This window comes from Epinephelus moara, chromosome 3, assembly GCF_006386435.1.
Source record: "Epinephelus moara isolate mb chromosome 3, YSFRI_EMoa_1.0, whole genome shotgun sequence".
Taxonomy (NCBI): domain Eukaryota; kingdom Metazoa; phylum Chordata; class Actinopteri; order Perciformes; family Serranidae; genus Epinephelus; species Epinephelus moara.
Window position 1 is genome coordinate 9,957,224 of NC_065508.1, and position 23,111 is coordinate 9,980,334.

The following is a 23,111-nucleotide window of genomic DNA, read 5'->3' on the forward strand; positions in this document are numbered from 1 at the left end:
CAAGGACTTTACTTTCAATATAATTTTACTGCTGCTTTTTTATGACTACAGTGCTGATTTGTAAACAAACTGCAAACAACAGCTGGAATACTCCTCCTCCTCTTCACACTAGAATGTCTGCTGCCCATGCTGCTGTTGCAGGAATTTATGAACCAGGCTTTTTGGGGGGGCAAATATCCGAAGAGATCTTTTTGAAATATTTATAGCAGTTCTCGTGCAAGGATGGTGATTGTGACAAGGCGCCTATGGATGACCCAGTCTGTTGGAGAGCTGGTGCCGAGACAGTTGACCTCTCCACCAGCTACGCCGTCCGTCTAAAACTCCTCCCGAGAGAGGCACAGCTGCTGCAGGCTGGGGATGTGATGGGGTGACTGTCGACACCCCCCTCACCCACCCCCTATCTCACTTTATTAGCAGTGTAATTTAAACAATGGATCAGAATTTCTCAACAGTTCGAGATGGAAAGCAGCTGCTAGCAGAGAAAGACTCTTCCAAACGCGTGCTGACAGGATGCTTCCTCTCCCTCCTCATCTTCACCACGCTGCTAGGCAACACACTGGTGTGTGCCGCCGTCACCAAGTTCCGACATCTGAGGTCGAAGGTCACCAACTTCTTTGTCATCTCGCTGGCCATCTCTGACCTTCTGGTAGCTATCTTGGTAATGCCGTGGAAGGCGGCGACTGAGATCGTGGGGTTTTGGCCGTTTGGTGCATTCTGCAACGTTTGGGTGGCGTTTGACATCATGTGCTCCACCGCCTCCATCTTGAACCTGTGTGTGATTAGTGTAGACCGTTACTGGGCCATCTCGAGCCCGTTCCGCTATGAACGCAAGATGACCCCGAAAGTGGCATGTCTGATGATCAGTGTGGCGTGGACCCTGTCAGTCCTCATCTCCTTCATTCCTGTTCAGCTTAACTGGCACAAAGCTCAGACCACCAGCTACGCAGAGCTAAATGGAACGTACCCCGGTGAGCTGCCCCCTGACAACTGCGACTCCAGCCTTAACAGGACCTACGCCATCTCCTCCTCCCTTATCAGCTTCTACATCCCCGTGGCTATTATGATCGTCACCTACACCCGGATCTACCGGATCGCCCAGAAACAGATACGGAGAATATCTGCCCTGGAGCGGGCAGCAGAGAGTGCCAAAAACCGTCACAGCAGCATGGGGAATAGTTCGAGCATAGAGAGCGAGAGCTCGTTCAAAATGTCATTCAAACGAGAAACCAAAGTCTTAAAGACGCTCTCAGTGATCATGGGAGTGTTTGTGTGCTGCTGGTTGCCCTTTTTCATCCTTAACTGCATGGTTCCGTTCTGTGAGCCGAACTTGCCGGACGGTGCCACGGACTTCCCCTGCATCAGCTCCACCACCTTCGATGTGTTCGTGTGGTTTGGCTGGGCAAACTCCTCGCTCAACCCCATCATCTATGCCTTCAACGCCGACTTCCGCAAGGCCTTCTCCATCCTCCTGGGCTGCCACCGGCTCTGCCCGGGGAGCAATGCCATTGAGATCGTCAGTATTAATAACAACATGGGCGCCCCTACCTCGAACCCCAACTGTCAGTATCAGCCCAAGAGTCACATCCCAAAGGAGGGCAACCATTCAGCCAGCTATGTGATGCCCCACAGCATCCTGTGTCAGGAGGAGGAGTTACACAAGAAGGACGGATGCGGAGGGGAGATCGAGGTGGGCATGGTAAACAACGCCCTGGAGAAACTCTCGCCAGCCATCTCTGGGAATTTAGACAGCGATACTGAGGTCACACTGGAAAAGATCAATCCCATAACACAGAACGGACAGCATAAAACCGTGTCATGTTGAGAAAAGATGGAGAGGGGTACATCGAGGCACGTATGTACACACAAAGGGACGGAAAGCTTACACAGGAGGACAGCAGAAGCAACGAGAGAGACAGATATCTTTATGAACATGCCTGACAGGGAGACAGTGAGTGGGATATACGGGACCTTAAGACTGTCAAAAAAAATCTACATGGAAAAACCTACAGAATGTTTTAAAGTAAAGGCACTTTATCCTGGATATAACTATCTGCAAAATACTCTCAGCATTTATTGATGAAATTGAAATTTGATGATAAATGTTGATAATGTGAATATTAACGCAGAACACTAGCTATGTGCACATGTATACATTTTTCTAACATGTTTAAAGATGTATACATCTGCATGTGTATACTGTACAGTACTGACACAATCCCGGAAGGACTTAAACACAGTATATACAGTGGAGGAAGATGTAGTAACTATTAGCAAAATGTCTTGTAGGTATAGGTGCTTTGTATGTGTTTCATGGGAGAGAGAGCAATGTGGGTAAATCAGTTTTTGGTACAGTATAATAAGTTGTTTATTGCGGTTATTTCTCTTCAGTACATTTCTTAGTGGCAATTCTGTTGCAGAATCAAAACACCTGTATTGCAGTTGTAATTTTTTTGGGTTTAAACTGCTTCAGACACCAAAGTAAGAATATTCAGTTTAAAACAGGCAGGGGCAGGTGATAGAGTTCAATACCATAAGCCAAGTAGCCATATATTTTTAAAGATTTCATTCTTACACCCCTTTAGACATGTTATCTTGCAGTGTCTCCAGATTAGAAAAAGTCCCCCCTCTACTTTCCTTCCCTTGTATCCTATTCTGACCCATCCTCAGTCATGCCCAACTGGGACCGATCAGACTGGCTCACCTGAAGTTTCTTCCATTCCTTATCCTCACTCCGTCTTTTCATTAGCTTTGTCTCCCCTCTCTGCTGCTCTTCAGCAAACCCTCTCTAGGGCCCTACAGTCTCCTCTCCTTTCCATTTTCCTGCTCCCCTTTCCTCAGTCAGCAAAGTCCCTTCCTCCCTCGCGCTGCCCTTATTTCTCCAGCGTTGTCAACCTCTTCCCTCCTCTCTCCTCCCCACTGTTCCCTCAGTCAGCACGGTCCTCCTCACCTGCACCATACCTTCCATTTATATTTTTCTTTTCCTGTCTGCCTCACCATCTCCTCTGGCAGCCCTCCATTTTAAGTCTTTACCCTGCCCACTCAAAGTGGTACTTATGATTCTATTTTTGGCAAATGCTGTCAGTCCATGATTAAAAAAGAATGTAAATCTGTAAACTAAAACTCCCGCACTTGGACAGAGGAGGTAGCAGCAGCAGCAGCAGCAGCAGCAGCAGCAGCAGCGGAGTTCATTCAGCCGTAATGCAAGTGACACTTTGTGACCTTTCGCAAACTTGCAGATATCTGATTTTGTAAATTGCTCATGCTGGGAGCCATGCTGTGCTGTAGTGGCGATGTGGAGCATGCAGTGTGACAGTCGCTCTGTTCGCAGGGGTGGAGTCCAAGACAAACCACCATGATGTGGATTACCTTCAAGATATCGAACACATTTTTATTGTCACTCCTCTCTGCCATGTATTTTTGCAAAGTAGCATTTAAAATATATGCAATTACATTTTAAGTGATGCAGTTAGTCAGAATAAAGTCCATTACAAAAGGCAGTTTTGGGTGAGTTAGTCCCTATGATGCAATGATTTTTATAACCACAGATAAGCTATAAAACTACATTTAAAATATTTTTGACAGTGCTCAAACAAGCTTTTTAATTTTTTTTGTATTTGTGGTGTTTGTGCTTGGCTCCACTCCTCGCACTGATTGTATTGATACTTTACAGTTAGTTTCACATTCAAGGTTGAGTTTGAGTTTAAAGGTCCTGTGTGTAGCATTCAGGGGCATTGATTGGTAGAAATACTTAATATACTTCTTCTTAACTATGCTATGATTACCTGATCTACGAATCGTGTTTTCATGAGCTTAAAATGAGACATTTAAATCTACACACAGAACGAGTCCTTTCCATGGATGTAAAAACACAAATGAACACAGCATTAGAAAGGTGCCATGAAAGTCATGAAAGTTGCTTAGTGGCGCATGAAGCCAAAAAAGCTAATTTCCGTGGCATGAAATTACCTGGATCTGCAGCATTGTGGGGTCCATGGAGCAAGCGCACTAGAAACTTAAAATGGCCGAGTGTGGCAGAGCGGCTAACTTCCAGTTCAGCCCTCTGCTAACTTGAATAGGGATAAAACTTATTTAATCCTGCAGCTCCTCTAGACTTCTAGAAATGTTATCAGACTGAATGGATCAAATCCCAATCCACTGATTCACAGGGATCTCTTTCACATTATAAGTCTATGGGAAAACGTGTTATCGGGACCTATGGTATTGTGTCAAACCCAGAAGTTGTAATTGCACATTTGGCCATGTGAAATTGGGTTCCATGCTGGCCACTGTTCCTGGGGGCTTGGTCCTCACCCATGGAGTCCGCCATGTTGTTCTACAGTAGCCCAGAATGGACAAACCAAACAGTGGCTCTAGATAGGACCATTCACGTTCTCCTAGTCTTGCTCACCAGACCTTTTCTCAAGAAAAGAAAGGTCTGGCTGCGCAGACTCTCATTTTAAGATAGGAGAAAAAAACGCCCTGGCTGTTTTTTTATTTCTTACAACCAATCACAATTGTTCTTGGCGGTGCCACAGCAACGGTGCGCTTGCAAAAATATCGCCTACAGGACGCGAACCATGGCAGAAAAATGGCTACATCCCCACAAGATCAAACACAGCAAAAGTCAGTAAAGGACGTGTTGAAAACTGCTACACAACCGGAGGTGGTAGGGCGGGACTTCAGCGGGTGGCTCATTCTGCCCAATGAGAGGCTGATCTATGTAGCGAACTTCCGCCCACTCAGACTAGCGTTCTCCTAAAAGCTGGACACACAGCAGAGGTTTCAGTTCTGCAACCTCACCTCTAGATGCCACTAAATCCCACACACTGGACCTTTAAAGTAAAACAATGTAAGATTTGCGTAACATTGACCGGTGTGGCCACAGTTGACTACAGTATTTTAAGTACTGTTTGTGATAATGGTAAATGCTGAAACACAATGTCACAGTAGTTGTTCATCAAAGACTCTGTGATGTCCATTATACAGCTACAGCTCCATTGTTTGCTAACATTAGCTAACATTAGCCACCATAAGCTGCGGGTCTTACCAGGACAAATAACCAGCCAAACCTCTGTGTGTTTAATTTAGCAGTTTTATTGCTTGTGTTTTCAACGTTTCATAGGCAAGTTTATTTATGCAGCACATATTGGCAACAAAGCAGAGTGCTTTAGGTAAAACATCGAAAGCATCAAGACAGAGCAGACGACACACATTATAGAAGGACATTTAAATACAATTGAAGAGCTACAGAATAGAACATAAAAACAAGCTAATATATACAAAGACAGATGTAAAATACAAGAATGAAGGTTACTGTGCAGTGTGAAAAATGAATAAGTATCTAATTTAATAAAGTGCAGCAGCAAACAGTCTTTAACTTTGATTTAAAAGAACTCATAAGTTATGATAATGAATGCAGAGGGTGGGAAAAGGGCCTATTCATTATCTCCACCTAACAGGCTTCATAAAGTTAAAAAATATATGTAATTTACTGTTCTTTTCAAACGTTAAATTAGATTTAATTATATATATTTTAAAAGTTTGAATAGATGCAAAGTCTCTGCGTGGCACACATAATTATCAGACATAATTAGCTCTCTTGTCGAAGCCCTGTGCAGCTAGTTTTCTGCTGTGTTCAGCGTTGCCGTGGAAAGAATGCTCAACAGCATGCTTTCTGACATCGTATGCTGAGCGTCCAGCGTGTGCTGTGTGTGTGTCCATGAAGGCGTGAAACTGTTGCACATCAGAGAAAGGAAGAGTTGATCCAATAGAAAGCAATTGGTCTTGAACGAAGCATTTGATTTTCCTGCTCTGGAAAATCCAATGCTATCTAGATGGCAACAGAGGGAGGGGGGGCTTTTAGCTCAATATGTGACTTGGCTTGTGACATAAAAGCAACTGATTGTCCTCTCTGCCTGCCTGTCCTCGGCTCCTGCTGACTGCTGCTACACCATCACTTTAAAACGGACGTTGGCGCGCTGGGATTTGGATTAGTCATCTTTTATTGTGAATTGATATAATTTTCCAGATGAAATTCTATTTGAGTGCAACAATATACAATAACATCCCCCATTAAGTCCCATGCCTTTTACAAATTCTCAACCATATCAGCTCAGTGGCCCTGCCTTTTCTCTCTTCATCAGTTCCTCTTAATTTACTCCCTAATTATTTCCAAACACAAGCCAGCTCAAACATGCGATAAAACATGAACTGCACATAATCTGTCAGCATTGGACATGGAGGGGAACTGCTTAAGGGAAGATTTGGTTTCCCCCCCTCTCCACCCCACCCCCTACCCTCCCTTTTCTCCATCTCTTTTTCTTTTCCCTTGGCTGCCTCTGTCGACTTGATGAGCGTTCCCGATGTTAACACAGATTGGATTTATTATTAAACAGACAGGGCCTACTGTTTCCCTTCTGTAGTTTGAGTCAAGGCGCTGGATCAAAGCTCCACCTGGCCATTTTATTATTATGATTATGATTATGATTATGATTATGATTATTATTATTATTATTATTATTGCTGTTGCCAAAATTGTTATTTTTGGCTGAATGTGGCTGTACTGTAGCTTATGCTGTGATTTAACCAGTGTTTTATAAGCTGAAATTTGAGGGGGTGGGTAGGGGTATTCTTACTGATATAGAGATTAATCTGCCATTTGTCGCGACATCATTGGCATTTACAGGTTTACCAGATGTTTTTTCGTATATGCTGTATGTACACATTTATAGAAACATACCTCCAGCTGTGAGTTGAAATGATCTCTGCTGTATTTTGGCTCCATGTAAAAGCCCCCCGAGCCCTCACCTTGTCAACTGGGTGAGTCATCTCTCCAGATGCCACTGCTTTGATTTTGGAGAAGGGTGATGTCAGACAACAGTCCCGCAAGCGAGATGTTTTGTTTGATCCGGAGCATTTCCTCCAGGCTGCCCTACATGTTGCTTTGGGGGAGCTACGGTGACAGTACACGGTCTCTCAATCAGTGTAGCTACATGACGTATGACAGCTTAAGCAAATCTGACAGTGCAGAATCTCTCCTCTCCCTCCGATGGCGGGCCAAGGGACGCAGCAGACGTAGGGCCGAGCAGCACTCCCAGGCCCTGGGAATGTGGTGATGATGCTTTAGCTTATTCAAACCGTCTAGGATAATGAAGGAGTCCCTACCTCGACATCAATTCAGTGACAAAGCTTCATGTTCAAAAATAAATTGCAGTATTTAGGGTTGGGGAGTGCAGGGATAGAGTATTGTACAATGATGTTCAAAATGTAGACTTTGTGATGAACACAAGTGCTTTTTATCTTCAAAGATCCTTAATGTGTGTAGCAAACTTACATGCTGTATGTTTTCTCCAGTGTGGGATTATAATTTACAGTAAGATGCAGCAGTCACTGACTATTTATATATTTATTTATTTACATGTTTCTGGTGTTCATTCATGAACGTGATGTCAATGATTATAACCCTCAGAATAATTACAGTATTTAGTTTACAGTTTGTACAAAAAAAATGTGCCCTTCTTGTAAAATAAACATGTATGTATTTCTTTTTTTCATCTGCTCACACTGGGTTGTGTTTATTTGAGAGGGTGTGTGTGTGTGGATGGGAGTGGTGTTGTGCCTTTGACACTGAGTGGCTATTGGAAGATCATGTCGCTGCAGAAGATCGATGGAGATTGATTTTGAACGGTGACGCATATTTTTTTCCAGCTCCGTGAGCGCGGTGTCCTCGCTGTGTTCCTGCCTTCGCCCTGCATTTACATAACCTGACAGCCACTTGACAGTTGACACGTCCTCTTGCTCCACTCTCTCACCCGCCTCATTTGTTAACGTAAATGTGGACACAAAGACAGCCGGACTCAAAGGCACACACAGTAACATTTTAGGAACTACAACCCAATGAAATTACACATTTATACCACATTTTTGTTTTATTTTTCTCCAATACATCTTGATGTAAAATGCTGTAAACAGTTTACCAAACAACTTTGGACTTGTAATGTGCAACATAAGTGTCTGAATTGGATTCAGCCCACAGCTATGAGGTCCCCAGCTTTTTATTTAGCCCCTGTAGTGACTGGAATGATCAATAATCTCTTTTCAGCTAACTTGGTTGGAGCTTGTTTCATCAGCTTTTCACCTGAAGGCAGAAAAAAGTTTAAAAAAAAAAAAAGAAGAAGAAAAATCTAAATCAGTCTGCCTACTCAGAAAGACTTGACAAAACTCATGACCGCAAACTTTAACTGTCTGATACTTCAAAGCATTGCTTTGCATATCCCTGGTGAATTAAGCGAGGTAAAAATCAAGGTTTGAGCAGATTAGTCTGGTGCATTATCTCATTTCACATGTCTGTGTATCAGCTCTGCACATCAAGTAAGGGTCAATATCGTAACTGGGAAATGTACCTCAGGATTAGTCTCACTTTTGATGATCTTTCTCTTTTGGCAGTCTACCGAGTGGTTCGATTAAGTTGGGAGAAAATTACTGAAGCAAAATTGCAGCTTCCCCTCCACTGACACTTTTGTAGCTGCCAGTGCTGCTTTAACTAACATACTAACATCTGTTTGACACACACACACCATCATCCAGTAATTTGAAATCTTCTTTCCCAAGAGCACACTCTCAGTGGTGGCAATGCACACTGCTTACAGGAGCAGTGAGAGTTGGAAGTGCACTGCAAATGAATGATATTTGGTGTGTTTGAACAGACAAAATGGCACTGTGATTCCCAGCTCTCAAGCTGAAGTTGTCAAATCTTTGCACAGCTGCCAAACACAGCCTGGGTGGCATTTGCTCAGACATTTCATGATTCAGATTTGATTCAGAAGTTTGTTGCACTTTTGTCCTGTTTAGTTCTCAATTAACTTCAGGAATGTACCAAACTCAATTTCTTGTGTTGTCTGAGATTGCACTTTCAATCCATTCAAGTCAAGAGACGTTAAAATACACTTACAGTTTAAGATAAGACAGAAATATTATGACCCTGAAAGCCAACTCTTTTTCTGTGAGAGTATAATTCTACTGTGAAGCACCTCTTGATAGATAAAGACTACAGTCATTACCCTGCTGCAGTTTCTCACTGGGCTCAAGCACAGAGCTGTGGGCCAATCAATTTGCTCTCAAACACCAGGATAAATCTCCTTCTGAAGACAAGATGCTGTCAAATACCAAAGCCTCCTTTTAACAAAACATTTTCGGTATAGTACCTTTGGCACCAAAAGTAACCCTTCAGACATGGTACCTAGACCTAGGTCCATTTAACGTTTCCACTGTAGACAGTACTCTTAAATGTGGGCGGGGTGGTTGTCACTCAGCGCTCCATCCAGCACCCGCTTGATTAGCTCATCACCGTGACAAAGAGGGAAGTCTGCACTTTGTTTATCGTCCACAGAACGGGGTCCTAGGCCAACATTTTCTGAACGAAAAGAACGGACTGGAGTGAGAGTCTTTCTCCATGGGATATTTGAAAACAGCGGGTATGTGCATTCACTCCTTCTCAGGCAAGCGCAAGTTTTACCGTAGCCCACAGGAATGACGCTCTGCAATACTTTTTTTCTGCAGGTGAGGATTAGAATATATGCGGATCACATAATCCAGTTGAAATTCATATTCTTCTACTCATTACTGAAATTCTATGTCATCCAAGAGAGATAATAAAAACTAATGGAATGGTCAAAGTTGTCACAGTGAAATTTAAGGTGTGATGATGAATTCACGTATCTAGTAACGATTACGTTCCACCTTAAAAGTCGCCGGTAGTCGACCCAGTGAATTTTTTTTTTCTCAGACTACAGCTGCTGCAAGAGGCAGCAAAACATCCTTTCATTTTATAGTTTACTAATGTATGTAAAAGTTGCCATGGTATGAACAGTGGCTACATGAGCCTCAAAACCAGCCACAACTCAGCCCTGAGACAGTGACAGCCTTCTATTGACCAATCAACAGACTGCGGTGTTCACAGTTCCACCTTTTAGTACTGCATCAGTGTGCTAGGTACCCCAACAGAGGGGGGGACAAAAATGGAGATGACACGGAACGGTTCCATAGATAACATCCACAACTTCTCCACAGTGGAAAGAGAAAAAAAGCGTACCAAACTGAACTGAACCGTACCGTACTGCTCGGTGGAAACGGGGCTTATGTTCTGTAAAAAGAGTTGCAAGGCATGCTTTAATTTAACACAACTTCTGGTGATGATGAAGACAAGAAACAGCAAAACATTAAAAAAAAAAAGTTGGCAATCATTTAAAACTGTAGAGCTTGTAGAAAAATGCCCGACTATCCCCTGAGCTTCCTATTAGAAAGTAAAATTTATCCTGGTGTTTGAAGGCCAAATCAGTTTCCCATTAAACTGTGGTTTAACCCAGTGAGAGGCTGCAGCCGAGTGGTGCATGTATGAGAGGCAAAGCTCCTCCTGAGGTTATGCTATTCACAAATAATGGGAAACAGAGTTAACCTGGATTCGAGAACTAACACACGTACACACAAACACAGCAAAAAACAACGAGTCTACCCCTTAAATCCCAAAGTGGCACAGCCCTGTGTATTGATATTTAACCTATCCTCATCCAGCCTGAGAGAGAGAGAGACAGAAGCAGGAGTGGGGTCACAGTGGAAATACAGTCAAGGTTAATGACAGACTGCAGGCGGCAAAATGCAACATGGTGTTGTTTCCGTGTGTGTGTGTGTGTGTGTGTGTAAAGAGAGAGAGAGAGAGCGAGAGAGAGTGCGTGCATGCATGCACACCGCTGTAATGAGCTTATGTAACTCCACCAGCACTCATTCGGCTCCTTTGCTCATTTCCAACTTCCCAACAGACGCGGCAGGCAGCATCCTTTCCAAAATTCAGAGCCGCCCACATTTGCTGATAAATTTGACAGAGATGGACCAAATCACTGGAGTCTAAAACTGAGATACCATTCATTTATTTTTATAATAGAAAGGACCTTTTGGGTACAGCCCAGCATGTTTACAGAGCCCGGCAAGTGGCAGGGTGTAGGAATTTGATAACTCGTGTGAACAAATGATTTATTCCTACCCTCAAAAATAAATAATTCTGATCCTCAAATGGCCAAATTAATTACATCAAATAAATAGTCCAGTTATTTTATCATTGGGAGCCGAGGTTACAGGCTGTAGATGCTTAAATATCTGTTAGGAAGGAGCACAGGGAGCATTAGCAGCAGGCTAACAGCTAAATGTAAAGAGAAAGCTTTATCAATCTCTCCGCTGGTTCCTGAGCCATTGCCATATTTGGCTTAAACAACCTAAAACGTTGTGTTTTTTAGGGTGGCACGCTCTGTGTATCCACAGAACTGATCTCAAATCCTTTGCCATGTCCTTTGACACTGCCGTTTTTACTCCACGGAGTTCCTCCTCAGTCCCCCAGAGACACCGAGACCTCTCTGGTCTTAAACTTCTGCTCTTGATTATGTTAAGTTCCATATTTGTAACAGCCATGTCTACCACCCAACCCATGGGACCTGGGTTTGATTTTATTCATCTCGTCGCATCTTTTTATTCCATTCAATGCAGATGAGCATCCATTTAAAGGAACATGTCCTTGAGCAGCGTCTTTACCTCTGTCTCTGCCAGCAAAGTCTCAGAGGCCTTTTTGACAGCTAGATTCAACATTACTCAAGCGCCTCTGCTCGACACAGAGGGGGTAGGGCTTTTGATCACTCTGCTTGACTCCTCTGCTCCCTTGAGGAATTAAAAAAAGGGGAATAAATGTAAGAAATAAACCCCTGCTATGGATAGATCACACCATGACAATGCTTTAAAACCTTTAACGTTGAAATATCATAGAGTCATAAGTATCTGAGAGACTTTATTTTAAGGAACCACCTTGTTTTTAATTTGATTGATTCAGGTTTGAGCGCTCTGTTTTGAAGCTGTGAATAAAATACTGTCTCCCTCTGACAGGACTGCTGCTGTCACTGTTAGCTGTTTGGCTGAGATGAGCTGTTTAGAAGCCATTAGTTCAGGGGTGTCTTGCTTGAAGACCTCCATCTGCATATATATATATATATCACACACTGCAAGCAGTCTGCCCAGATTTCATTTCCAAATGGCTCTTGGCTCCATAGCTTTAGGAAGTGGACTGTTGTTTGATTTCACAGAGCTGGCCATGACTTGTGCATATTTTGCTGGCATCTTGTTTCTCTTTTTGAACATATAATTTGTAAAAAACAACAACAAACACCTTAAATTACTGCCTTGTATGCCTATCCCCAACCTGTCACGCTGCAATTTACGTGTCTGTCCAGACTCATGCAGCCATGACAGTAGGCAATGCTTAAAATATGGATGCTGCAGCAAAGAAGCTACAAATTTTAAAATGTGGACGCTTCACACACGTCTACAGTCTAGCAGCAGATAAGATCTGAACAATCAACACAGTTTCAGGGTGGATAAAGAAGGACTGAAAGGAGAGATGAGGCCACAGCTGTCACAGGCATGGAGGCATAAAACAAACCTTGTTAACCTTGTTATATCAACTGCATGACAAGCTCAAATTGTCAAGGTAACCAAACAAGTCCTTATAAAGTGTTAACACTTAAACACCCACTCTGTAAAGTTGAAGGAATGTTACTTTATCCTTATTTCAACTGTTGCAGACACAAACTTTGAAAAATCTGTCAATGGCATCACATTTATAGGCTAAATTAAATTTTATGGCTTCCTGCCGATGTTAAAAGCCACAGTACTAACTCAATCCCGTCTCGTCCCTCCTTCCAAATCCTCTTCATCCTTTTCTTGAAGTCCCCTCCTCTCCTTTCCTCTCTTCCCCCCAAGCAGTGGGGTGACTCACACTCCCTCTGGTGTGAAGTGCTTTATCTCATCAAGAAATGGATCAAACTGTGTATTTTTATGACCTCAATAAGACTGATTTACCTGAGCAATAAAATAATAAAACATATGTAGCAGTTTTTGACAAGAAAGTTAGTGAAATCAGACTATCTGTCGCATTTTAGACGAGCTGCAACAGATAGGTAACAGAGTACAGAGCACAAAAATTAGTCTTATTTCTGTAAAGCGGGAAGAAAACTTTGATGGTTTGGGGCGCAGCTCCAGTGTCTTTGTCTTTACCGTCACAGTTGTAAAACCAATTGAGTCCGAACAAAGACTCTTCAGCGTCAAGGTCCTTGAGAACTGAATAGAAGAAAGCACTCTGTCGGCGTAAGCTCAGGCTTCAAGAAGAAAAGTTTAACTCTCTTGTTGTGATTCTATGTTTTATTCATAAACACGCCACTGATTTTCTCTGCCACGTCTAAGGCGTACCCTCTCTATAAAACTGCTACGCATGCTGAGCCCAGGTGCCTTTCCGTTCCTCATTACACCGCCATAATGCTAATATGGTCTTTCAAGTCACACCAGCTTGCTATTTCCTCTTTGTTCCTTTCAATCTTTGTTTTGGTGGAATATTGTATTGCATAGTCACTGAAAAATAATAATTTGGTCTCAGCTTTTGAAATGTGTGTAAGAGGGAGAGTGTGTGTGTGTGTGTGTGTGCATATATTTTCTCTTTGTTTACTACACTGCACAACTATAAAACTTTACCTGATTAAAAAACCAGTGCTCAAACACAAACTTGTATTTGAACTTTTTAAGTGTAAAATTTCACTTACAAGTTCATGTTGCAGCCCGCTAGTGGGCCATAAAGTCATTGCAAATTGATATCAAAGTCAATTCACAAACAAATACATACAGCACTTAAAAGAAATCCTACAATAACACATCAACAGATATTTATATACACACAACAAATCCTAAAAATGAATAATTGTGCAAAGCAGAGAGCATATGCACATACTGCTAATTCATGGGCCTGTTTTATTCAGTGGCTCTGACTCTGCAAAATCATTATGCTGATATCAATTTCAGCGCAGTATTTCTCTACTATAAATCAATTTTACAGTCATTAGCCAAGACTGGTGGCTGCCAGCATGCACTTGAAGAACAAAGACAGACTGTGAGTCTTTGCCTGCTTGCATAATTATAACTTTTCATCAGGTTGCGAGAAACACATCTGCAAATGAACTCTTACTGCTCCGTACCTGCTGCTGGATCTAAATGGGGACTATTTGCGAACACGTTCACCATGTCAACGTAAGTGGAGGCATCAGTATCTCCAGTCTTCACAGTTAGGATATTAGAAGTTTGCTGTAGTTCAACAGTGACACCGAGCCAAGTTCATTCCTCATTTTCATGCCTTCCTGCTCATTTGTGTAATCATTGATGGGACTCTGATCTCCTACTGCACATTCAGAAACTGGCACTTTTCTTTATTCACTGTGTGTCATCTTGGGGGCACCCATTGCCACCCAGATTCCACCCTCCACCTCATATCCATGTCTGGTAAAGACTCCTCTAATTTAATTAAAGATGAAGCCAGTCTCACTCTGTATTCACTGTTGTGGCGTACAGTTTATGGCTAATGGCTGTGATGAACATAAACTTCATCAAGAGATCTGAAAATACCTGTGAATATGGGAAGAGAGGCTTTAAGTGTCTAAAGGTGATGTGTGTGGTGTGTTTTGACTTTTTTACTACAGCCACTCCCATCCTCCCTGTAATTACCTCATCGCCCTCACCTGAGGTTCCACTCCCATCTGCCCACCTGCACCTCATTTCCTCATCAGCCCTGCACTACTTTAAATAGCCGTGTTTTCATTCAGAGCCTGGCTTTGAAGATAATATAAGTTTCACTTTATAGAATAAGGTAGTGGTGTGCTCAAGGACTGTCTCTAATTGTGATCCATTGCTGTCACCCACCTGCATTCACTTATTAATCAGGATTGGGTGAGACCCCCTACCAAGCTTATAAAATGATTGCTTGACTCCTGTTCACCCCTTTGCACCCTGATGAAGACCTTAGGGTCCAAACCAGTTGGTGTTTTAATGTAAGCAGCCATATTTTTTTGAATAGGCTAAAGGCTTTTTAACTTAATTAAAGTGCATAAGTTCCTGCTCCATGCACGAGTGCCTGAAGTTCATTTTTTCTTCCCATAAGTTTCACTTTACTTTCAGTTCCCCATCCAAAATGTCTGTCTGTTTGGGAAGTTCTGAACACTGCCTGAACACACGACTGGATAAATGAGACTTGGGTTATACTGGACAAGTTGTGTGAGTCTGTGTAAACGTGGAAACCTATGACTTTCATTTATCACAGTTTTTTTCTTTGTTCACCGTGGAGGCATGCGAGAAAAAAGTTTTCCATACAAATTCAGCTTGACTTGGGCTGAGTAAATGATATACAAAGGGTCATTTGGGGGGGTGAAGTGTTCCTTTAAATGAAGTGAATATTTGTCACAACAACAGCAAAACATACTGTAAAGTAGGGTGGCTGGGACAGGTGGTGGAGGGGTCCGACAACCACCGACTTTACCCTGGATATGCTACCCATATGAATGTAAAGCCAGTCCCTGTTATTTTTTTTTATAAATCTAACCACGTGCTTTTGTTGCTTGAATCTAACCATGTTTTTATGCAACTCAGTCTCACTCCGAAGTCGTCAAATAGCGGCACTTGGGCAGTGATTTCCAGCGTTCACATTGGCATGATATGCGGCTGGGCGACGTTATTCGGCGGCAAGTGGCATCAGGAGGAAACATGGCTGGACAAAAACATAAGTTAAGGGCGCCAATTCATGGTGTTGTACCTACATAGTGCATTTATTTTGAAAGACACTGTATGCAAACTGTACATTTCCTGTGAATACGTAAGTGTATTTTGAAAACACAGAATGCATGTAGCAGGCTGCATCCCAGAACATCAGCAACAAATGCACCCAAGGTACATTGCACGTCATATGCTGCAAGACCACGCCCAAATATATGATGAGGTTGGAGTGAGAACGTGTTGTTGAAAACTCCTGAATGCTATTACTCAGCATTACTTACTACCACTGTAATATTACTGTTATGTAACTGGGCTGTTGTAGAGGACTCTGGATGGGCTTTTATAAAACTGGTGCCTGTTTTGGCCCACTGTATTACTGTGTCACTTTCAATGGAATATGTGCGGTAAAAAAAGACAGTGGGTACCTTTTTATTTTTGCGAGTTATTGAATTAGCCGCCAATTAGTCACAAATACATTAGTCCATCAGCAGGGCTGAACTCACCATCTGGAACAGCAGGAGTTTTCCCTGTTGGCTAGTTGACCCTGCAGACCAGCAGTTAGTCAAGCAATATTAATATGATGAGACTTTTAACAAGTCCCAGTTGTTTGAACTTGATTTAGCTTATTTAACCTGATTAGACCGGCCAGGTGGCTTCTTCCTCGTGTGTTTCAAGAGATTCCTTTTCATGAGTTCATCTTTTTCCACTCATCAACTTCATTTCTGTACATGTCTGCCTCCCTTGCTCCAAACCAACAGTATGCTGCCTTTACAGAGGGCGGCTGCTGTAAATAGCAGACTTATAATGAGAAAAATCCCACGCTTTCTGACAGTGATTTAATCAAATGCAGGTGGAACATTGTGCAAGGTAAGCAAGCAACGGTGATAAGTTCAACAGTGAGAAAGGCGTGATTTGAAGTCCTCCACGAAAAAGCAATTTTCTTTAGATTTTCAGATGGAAACTATGATAAGAATATGTTGAAAAATTCAAGGCAGGCGGATGAGCTTGGTGACCTTGCCTAAAGGCGCCAATGACAACAAGATGAGTGGAATAGCAGCTTCATCCATGTTTCCTTTGATGTTCCGTTCATCAAGGAATTGTGCTGTTGTTTCCAACTTCCAGCTGTACATTTCGCCTCCTGCCAAAAAAGCAAAACAAAAACTGATGCAAATTTTACATATATTGCATCTGTCATCTGCTTTAACCCTTTAAATGCAGCTGGCAGTTTAATGGTTTAATGGTTTAATGAGCCAGAGAGTCCAGGCCCCTTCTGGGAGAAACATGTCTGGGAGGCAAAATTGCACCGAATATGACATATTAACATACAGCACTTCAATATGGTTTCAAAGGAGGATGATATTGAATTTACATTCAAAGAGAGACCCTTGTCAGCATGCATATAGTTATTTTAGAAAACCATTACGGCTACCTCTACTGTACATATGTGCCATAATAAGTATCATATCCTTGCTGACACGACAGAATTTATTTCGATTATGCAGAGGACATAGGGTTTGGAGAATTCATTTAATGCACAAGGTAAAATACCATTAGATCTTTATGTGGTGGAAAGATCTAATTAATAATGGAGATGCCTGCTGTGCGAGCAGCGCATAAATTTAATGTAAATGCATCAAATAAACTGGAGACTGATAGCTGCTGATAGCTATATCTGAAAAACAACTTGTTAAGAATCTGCCATTGTTTTTTCTGCCTCTGTCCAAATACAAATTAACTAAAATGAATTAAACTTAAATTAACTTTTACAGGGCAATGGGGCAATGTCATGTTCAGGATAAAACTCCATGCCTGGTCTGTTAATACATGGTTACATAACAGGCTTTTAACACACATGTCCGGGAGATTAAATCTAATGGATAGTCTGAATGATTTATTACATTTATTACAATCTCAGGGAGAAACAGTGATGAAAAACAATGCATGCAAGTGTAAATGTATGCGGTATTGTCAAGAGGATAGTCTGGTCAGCCGAGCGATTTATTTGAGGGAGTAATGAGTGCTATGAGTTATTATTTAATTCCAGCTAACGTCTTTGTGTAGTCTAAAGTAGGGCACAGCGGCTATGCCTTGGGAGGTTCTGGCATAAATCATTACATTACAAATTAAAGGCAGCAAAGACAGGTGCAGAGAGCACAGCAAACACAGCACTGGTCAGGAGCAGATAAATGGCAGCAGCTGAACGGAGATACACTCCGTACTGATAACAGTACATACTGGTAAAGTGCAATAGATACATACAATGTACACACACGCACAGGTATAAATCACACCATCATGATCTATTGTTACGCAAACCTGACCTACTAAGCTCAGGCCGTAATGGGACCCTGTGGTATAATGTGACTACATTTACTCAACGTTTGAGGGAAGCTACTTTATTTATCACAGACTATTGCGACATGGGAAAGACACAACAGCAGACAAACAGGATCAGTTCAGTTATTTAATGGGGAAGTTTCAAAACTTTCAGTCACAAGGCAGACGAGGATCAAACCCAGAAAGTTGTGTCAAACAAAGTGGCAGGCAGGATAGGCTTAGAACCAGCAGGTTACAAGTTTCAGACTAAAGCGTTTTCCTAGAACCAAAGTGCCAGGGACGGATATAAAAACAATTAAAACTAAAAAAACATTAGGCATAAAAGCAAGAAAATTCCTCCAAATCCACAATAATTCAGACGGGGTTCTTTTTTATTTAACCTTTATTTGTCACAGCGGTAGCAGCAATAATGGTGCTATGCCCAGCTCTAAAACCAGACTGAAAATCATTTAAAAATTAATTAATCTTTTTATTAAATTTACCTGAGATTCAAGGATCTTGGCCAAAACTTAAAGTTTGGAAAATGGACAGTAATTGTTCAACTCTGAGGGGTATCCACCTTTAAGTAAGAGAACATAGGCAGCTTTCCAAATTTTAGGTATGGAGTTAGAGAGAAGACTAATTGAAAACATGAGTAATGGGCTCAGCAATAACATCTGCTGCCACTTCTAAAGCAGCCTTCAGACCAAAGATTCCCCTTGCAATGACTTGCATCTACGTGCACCCATTTGCAACTAAATGGCCTTGCAACGTCTTGCAACAGTACAGTTCACACCAAGGCACCAAGCTGAGACTGGCTCTTTCGACATCATGTAAACCGCTGTCGTTTCTACAGCAGCTGGTACTTTACGACGTAACGTAAAGCTGAACAGCACAGCAAACCCTAGAGAGCACATGGATGCATCAGCAGAGCACTTAACTCTTCTTGTACGCGACCTGTTACCTTTTATGTGCGTTGTATTGCATTGTCTTCGAAATGTCTGACTGTGACAGCTACTGCTACTACTGTGTGTGTGCAACAGTTGTGGGTACCCAGCTGTACAAAAAAACGATGATGAAAAGGATGAGCTTGTGGCTAATTGGTTACAAGGTTCGAGATGTCTGCGACGCATTGCCCGCAGTTGAACAGGATGAATCCCTTGCAACTGCATGAGCCGACCTATGCCGATATGCAACTGAGTCATTCAGACCACTGTAACTTTTCTCTCCAGCTTCCGTTATAACGTTTTGTTGCATCTGGAATCTTTGGTCTGAACTGGCCTTAAGAGACAAGGATCCTGATTGTCTGAACCTGCAGACTTTCTGTGGTCAATGTCAAATGTCTTGTAAAACTGAAAAAGGTTTAAAGTCAAACGGATCCAGGTTTCCATCAGCTGCAGTACTGGCAGAACATAGGCATGATGTATTTACATTTAAGCCCTTGAATATACCTGACCCAGACCTTGTGGTTTGTGACCTTGTGATGTTATATCTCAGACCTCGTGCTGACCTCTAGTGTGAAAGACAAAAAGCAACAGAAAGTGGTCCTGGGTTCTTTTGCATGCATGCATGGATGTGTATATGGGCACTTACCGCACACTACTTCACAAGGTGATGCACATGACTCATATGAATAATTGAAGATGCTTGAAGGGTCTGTGCTCTCTGTAACACACACTTGACCTTTACTCTCCAGCTTTGAGGTTCGACCAAAAAAATAGTGCTTTGACACATATTTTCACAGGTTTATCAGCTCTGAGCGGAGCATGTTGAGGGTGCCCCCTGTTCGTTTCATATTGCAATATTTAGATAATGTATTCATCAATGATCATTGCTAAACTTTCTTTCTAAGAATGTTTTTGTTTGGGTCTATTTTTAATTCATGCTCTTTTCCCACCTCAACCCTGCTTGTGTACTATTTTTACGCCTGGTCTCCAGAGGTGGACATGCTTCCATGTAAAACTGAAAGCTTCAGTAAATCTGAGCTGCGGCCACACGAAAACAACTTAACCCAGGACTTTGTTTTGTACTTAGATGCACAGACGAGAATGCTCTTCATATTGCTGTCAGAGCGCCTTTTATTTGCCGGATGATTTATTATCTCAGAGACATATTTTCTCTGCAGTGGGAATGGCCTACCTTTGCAAGCTTCAAGAGTCTTACATCACTAATGTGGCTTCCCAAAGCTGTGCATTCACTATGAGACATTTGCCCCGTCTTTGCAGAGCAGGTACTTTATTACCTCATTACTTTTGTGGCTATAGTTAGAGCTATCTTAATGAACAAAAATCAGTGCAAAGTGCAACTTGATGATGTGGTAGTGATAGGCTTAATTTACTTACAGATCCCAATCAGACGAGATTTTATTGGCCACATTGCAGTACAAGATTTTAAATTAGCTTGACTAATTGGGCTGAACAAGCTGATAACCCCAGCTTTGTGTAACCAGTTAGCTCCGATTGCCATCTTTAATTCTGTTGTGTAAGCCTGGAGTGTCCCAGTGTGCATCAGGTAAATGATGATGTCCAAGTACAGCTGTGCCTCTTTCACTCCGCGGGAACTCACTCTGTCTCCTAATCTATCTTGAAAACCAATGATGCTTTTCAGATGGTGATTTAGCTCAAACTTTATTTCTCCCTTTCTGTGTCAATATAAACAAACAGAAAATGACAAGCACAAGAAATTAAGGAGCGCAGACTGCAACACAACCAAGGACAAAATAGCAACCTTATCATCAGGCAAGACATTAATATTGGATGATTCATCACAACCCTGGATATGTTTTTCATGTCCAACGCCAATGTTTTTAAAATTCTCCTCTTGGCATATATATCACAAATAGTAAGGCAACTAAAGCACGTATTAATATTGGAGAGAAATTGTAGTTACGGTTAATTAAAAAAAAGGCAAATGGCAATTGCAAGTTAGTAACATGATGCAGACTCTGGTCTCCAACATGAAAGCTGTACTCACGACACAGCACATGCCCCCAACCAACACATCCTTAATTTTGGCCCTTGCGACGTCTAGGTTACATTACTTACTGCACTGCGTCACCTGTGAGGTGTGAAATCATCCAACAGAGAATATAAAGGTATGTCATGCCATGTAGGACAGCGGCACCATCTTGTGAGGTTTGCGATCTCTTACCTTGCACACAGTCCAGAAATGAGTCCAAAACAATGTCTAGGTTTGTAAGTGAAGGTAGTGCATTAGTTCAAATGGATCTATGTTATTTCAATTCAATTTTATTTATAAAGCCCAATATCACAAATTTCCTTGGACCCTCACAGCGGATAAGGAAAAACTCCCCCAAAAAAACCCTTTAATGGGGGGAAAAAACGGTAGAAACCTCAGGAAGAGCAACTGAGGAGGGATCCCTCTTCCAGGATGGACAGACATGCAATAGATGTCGTACAGAACAGATTTTGCAGTAATCCATATGACAAAATGATACATAAAGAGAGACAGAGACAGAGAGAGAACAGTAGTCGTGGTACCATATGTTGTAAGTATATATTAATACATGATAGTATATGTCTGTGACAATCATAATCATATGTGTATTATAATAGTACAAGTATGACTAATAATAGCAGCAGCAGTCGGAGGCATCAGGCTGGACCACGGCAACAGCGTATCCACAACACACTATCCAGGCGTAGCTGCAATATGACTTAATCTGCGAGACAGTGGAGCACAAAGGCTCCGGAGGAGAAGATGAGTTAGTGACAAACAGTAAAGCCGACTTAGTGATGTGCAGTAATAGTATGTGAATGTTAGCAAGTGAAGAAGAACCAACTTTTCAGAAACTGAGGAGAGAGGAGAGAAGGGGCTCGGAGTATTATAGGAGGTCCCCCAGCAGACTAGGCCTAAGTCAGCCTAACTAGGAGCTGGTAGCACAGGTGGAGAGCATGTTCCACAAAGATGGCGCCCACATCCCAAAAATTTGGCATGCCGTGACATCAACTTCATATTCTCTGTATGAACATAATTCCTGGGATATATGGCTGAAAATAGCCAAGATAATATTATATTGTTATTATATTCACTACAGTATGTGATCTGATATAATGAAGTTCACTAATGACCAAAGGGGCTATGTTTTGTCTTTCAGTACATACTGTATACAGTGCCGGACCTGGCACATTTGGCACCCTAGGAAAGCTTCCTCTAATTAATTAATTACATGCTCTGTGATTTATTCATGTAAATTAATTGCATGCATCAATTTTACTGTGAAAGTATTTCAAAAATTGCAATTCAAATGAAATTTGGCAATGTGTCATAGTAAAGCTACTAGATTTTGGACACAATTGTCCCCCTGTCCACTACTACCGAAACTGGCCTGCAGTCCATTGCAATCCATTTTGCAAGGAGTTAGTCAGTCACAGGTAGACTGACTCAGTTTGTATCTGAACATATCTGAGTGTGGCTTGACGAGGCTGACTGCCAGCACTAGCATCAGAGGCTGTGCTAGCTCGGACCTCCGGGTTCACTGGTAATTAAGTACTCCTATGGTGCAAAAATTCCTTGCTGCAGAAACAGCAGTGAACTGTGTTCCTTTTAACGGTTGGATCTGGACTTCTTCTAAATGTAAATACTCCATTCATGTGGCCAAGAAGTGTCGAAGTGACAAAGCCACTGTGGTCTTCACTAACGCACTGGGTCAAAGGGCACCATGGAACGCGATTAATCAGTAAATCAGTTTTTAATGCGTTAGTTTTTTCTGTTATTAATTCATCAAAATCAACGAGTTATTTTGACAGCCCTAATTTTTTTTCAATGTCACAAGAAAAAAAAAGTGAGGCAATTTTGGCGCACCCCCTCTAGGTAGTGCCCTAAGCGGCTGCCTATGTTGCCTGTAGGAAGATTCGCCATTGATTGAGCAGTGTTCATTTTAGCCTTAAACAGTAAGAAATTTCCACATAGTGTCCCTCCCTACCTGATGTTAACCCACTTACTCTGGCTTCGTCTTTGCAGTAGACCTTATGAATCCCAAGACACAATGGAGCTGCCAAAGCCTTTGTTGATTTGTAGCCTCAGTCAGTGAAGTAAGCCAATACATCAACCCTGTCATGGGATTTCCTTTCTGGCTCAAGTGCCAGCCGTACTATGTTTATTGACAGCGCAGAAGGATAGCTCATTGGACAGCAACATTCATGATGAATGGC

The 23,111-nt window shown here is 42.1% G+C and overlaps 1 protein-coding gene across 1 annotated transcript; it reads left to right on the top strand.

Moving 5' to 3' along the window:
* Positions 1-385: 385 nt before the first annotated feature.
* drd1b (dopamine receptor D1b) lies at positions 386-2,106 on the top strand. Its single transcript, XM_050040666.1, has one exon. It carries the CDS (start codon positions 431-433, stop codon positions 1,820-1,822), a length of 1,392 nt encoding a protein of 463 aa, XP_049896623.1. The 5' UTR covers positions 386-430; the 3' UTR covers positions 1,823-2,106.
* The last annotated feature ends 21,005 nt before the right edge of the window (positions 2,107-23,111 follow it).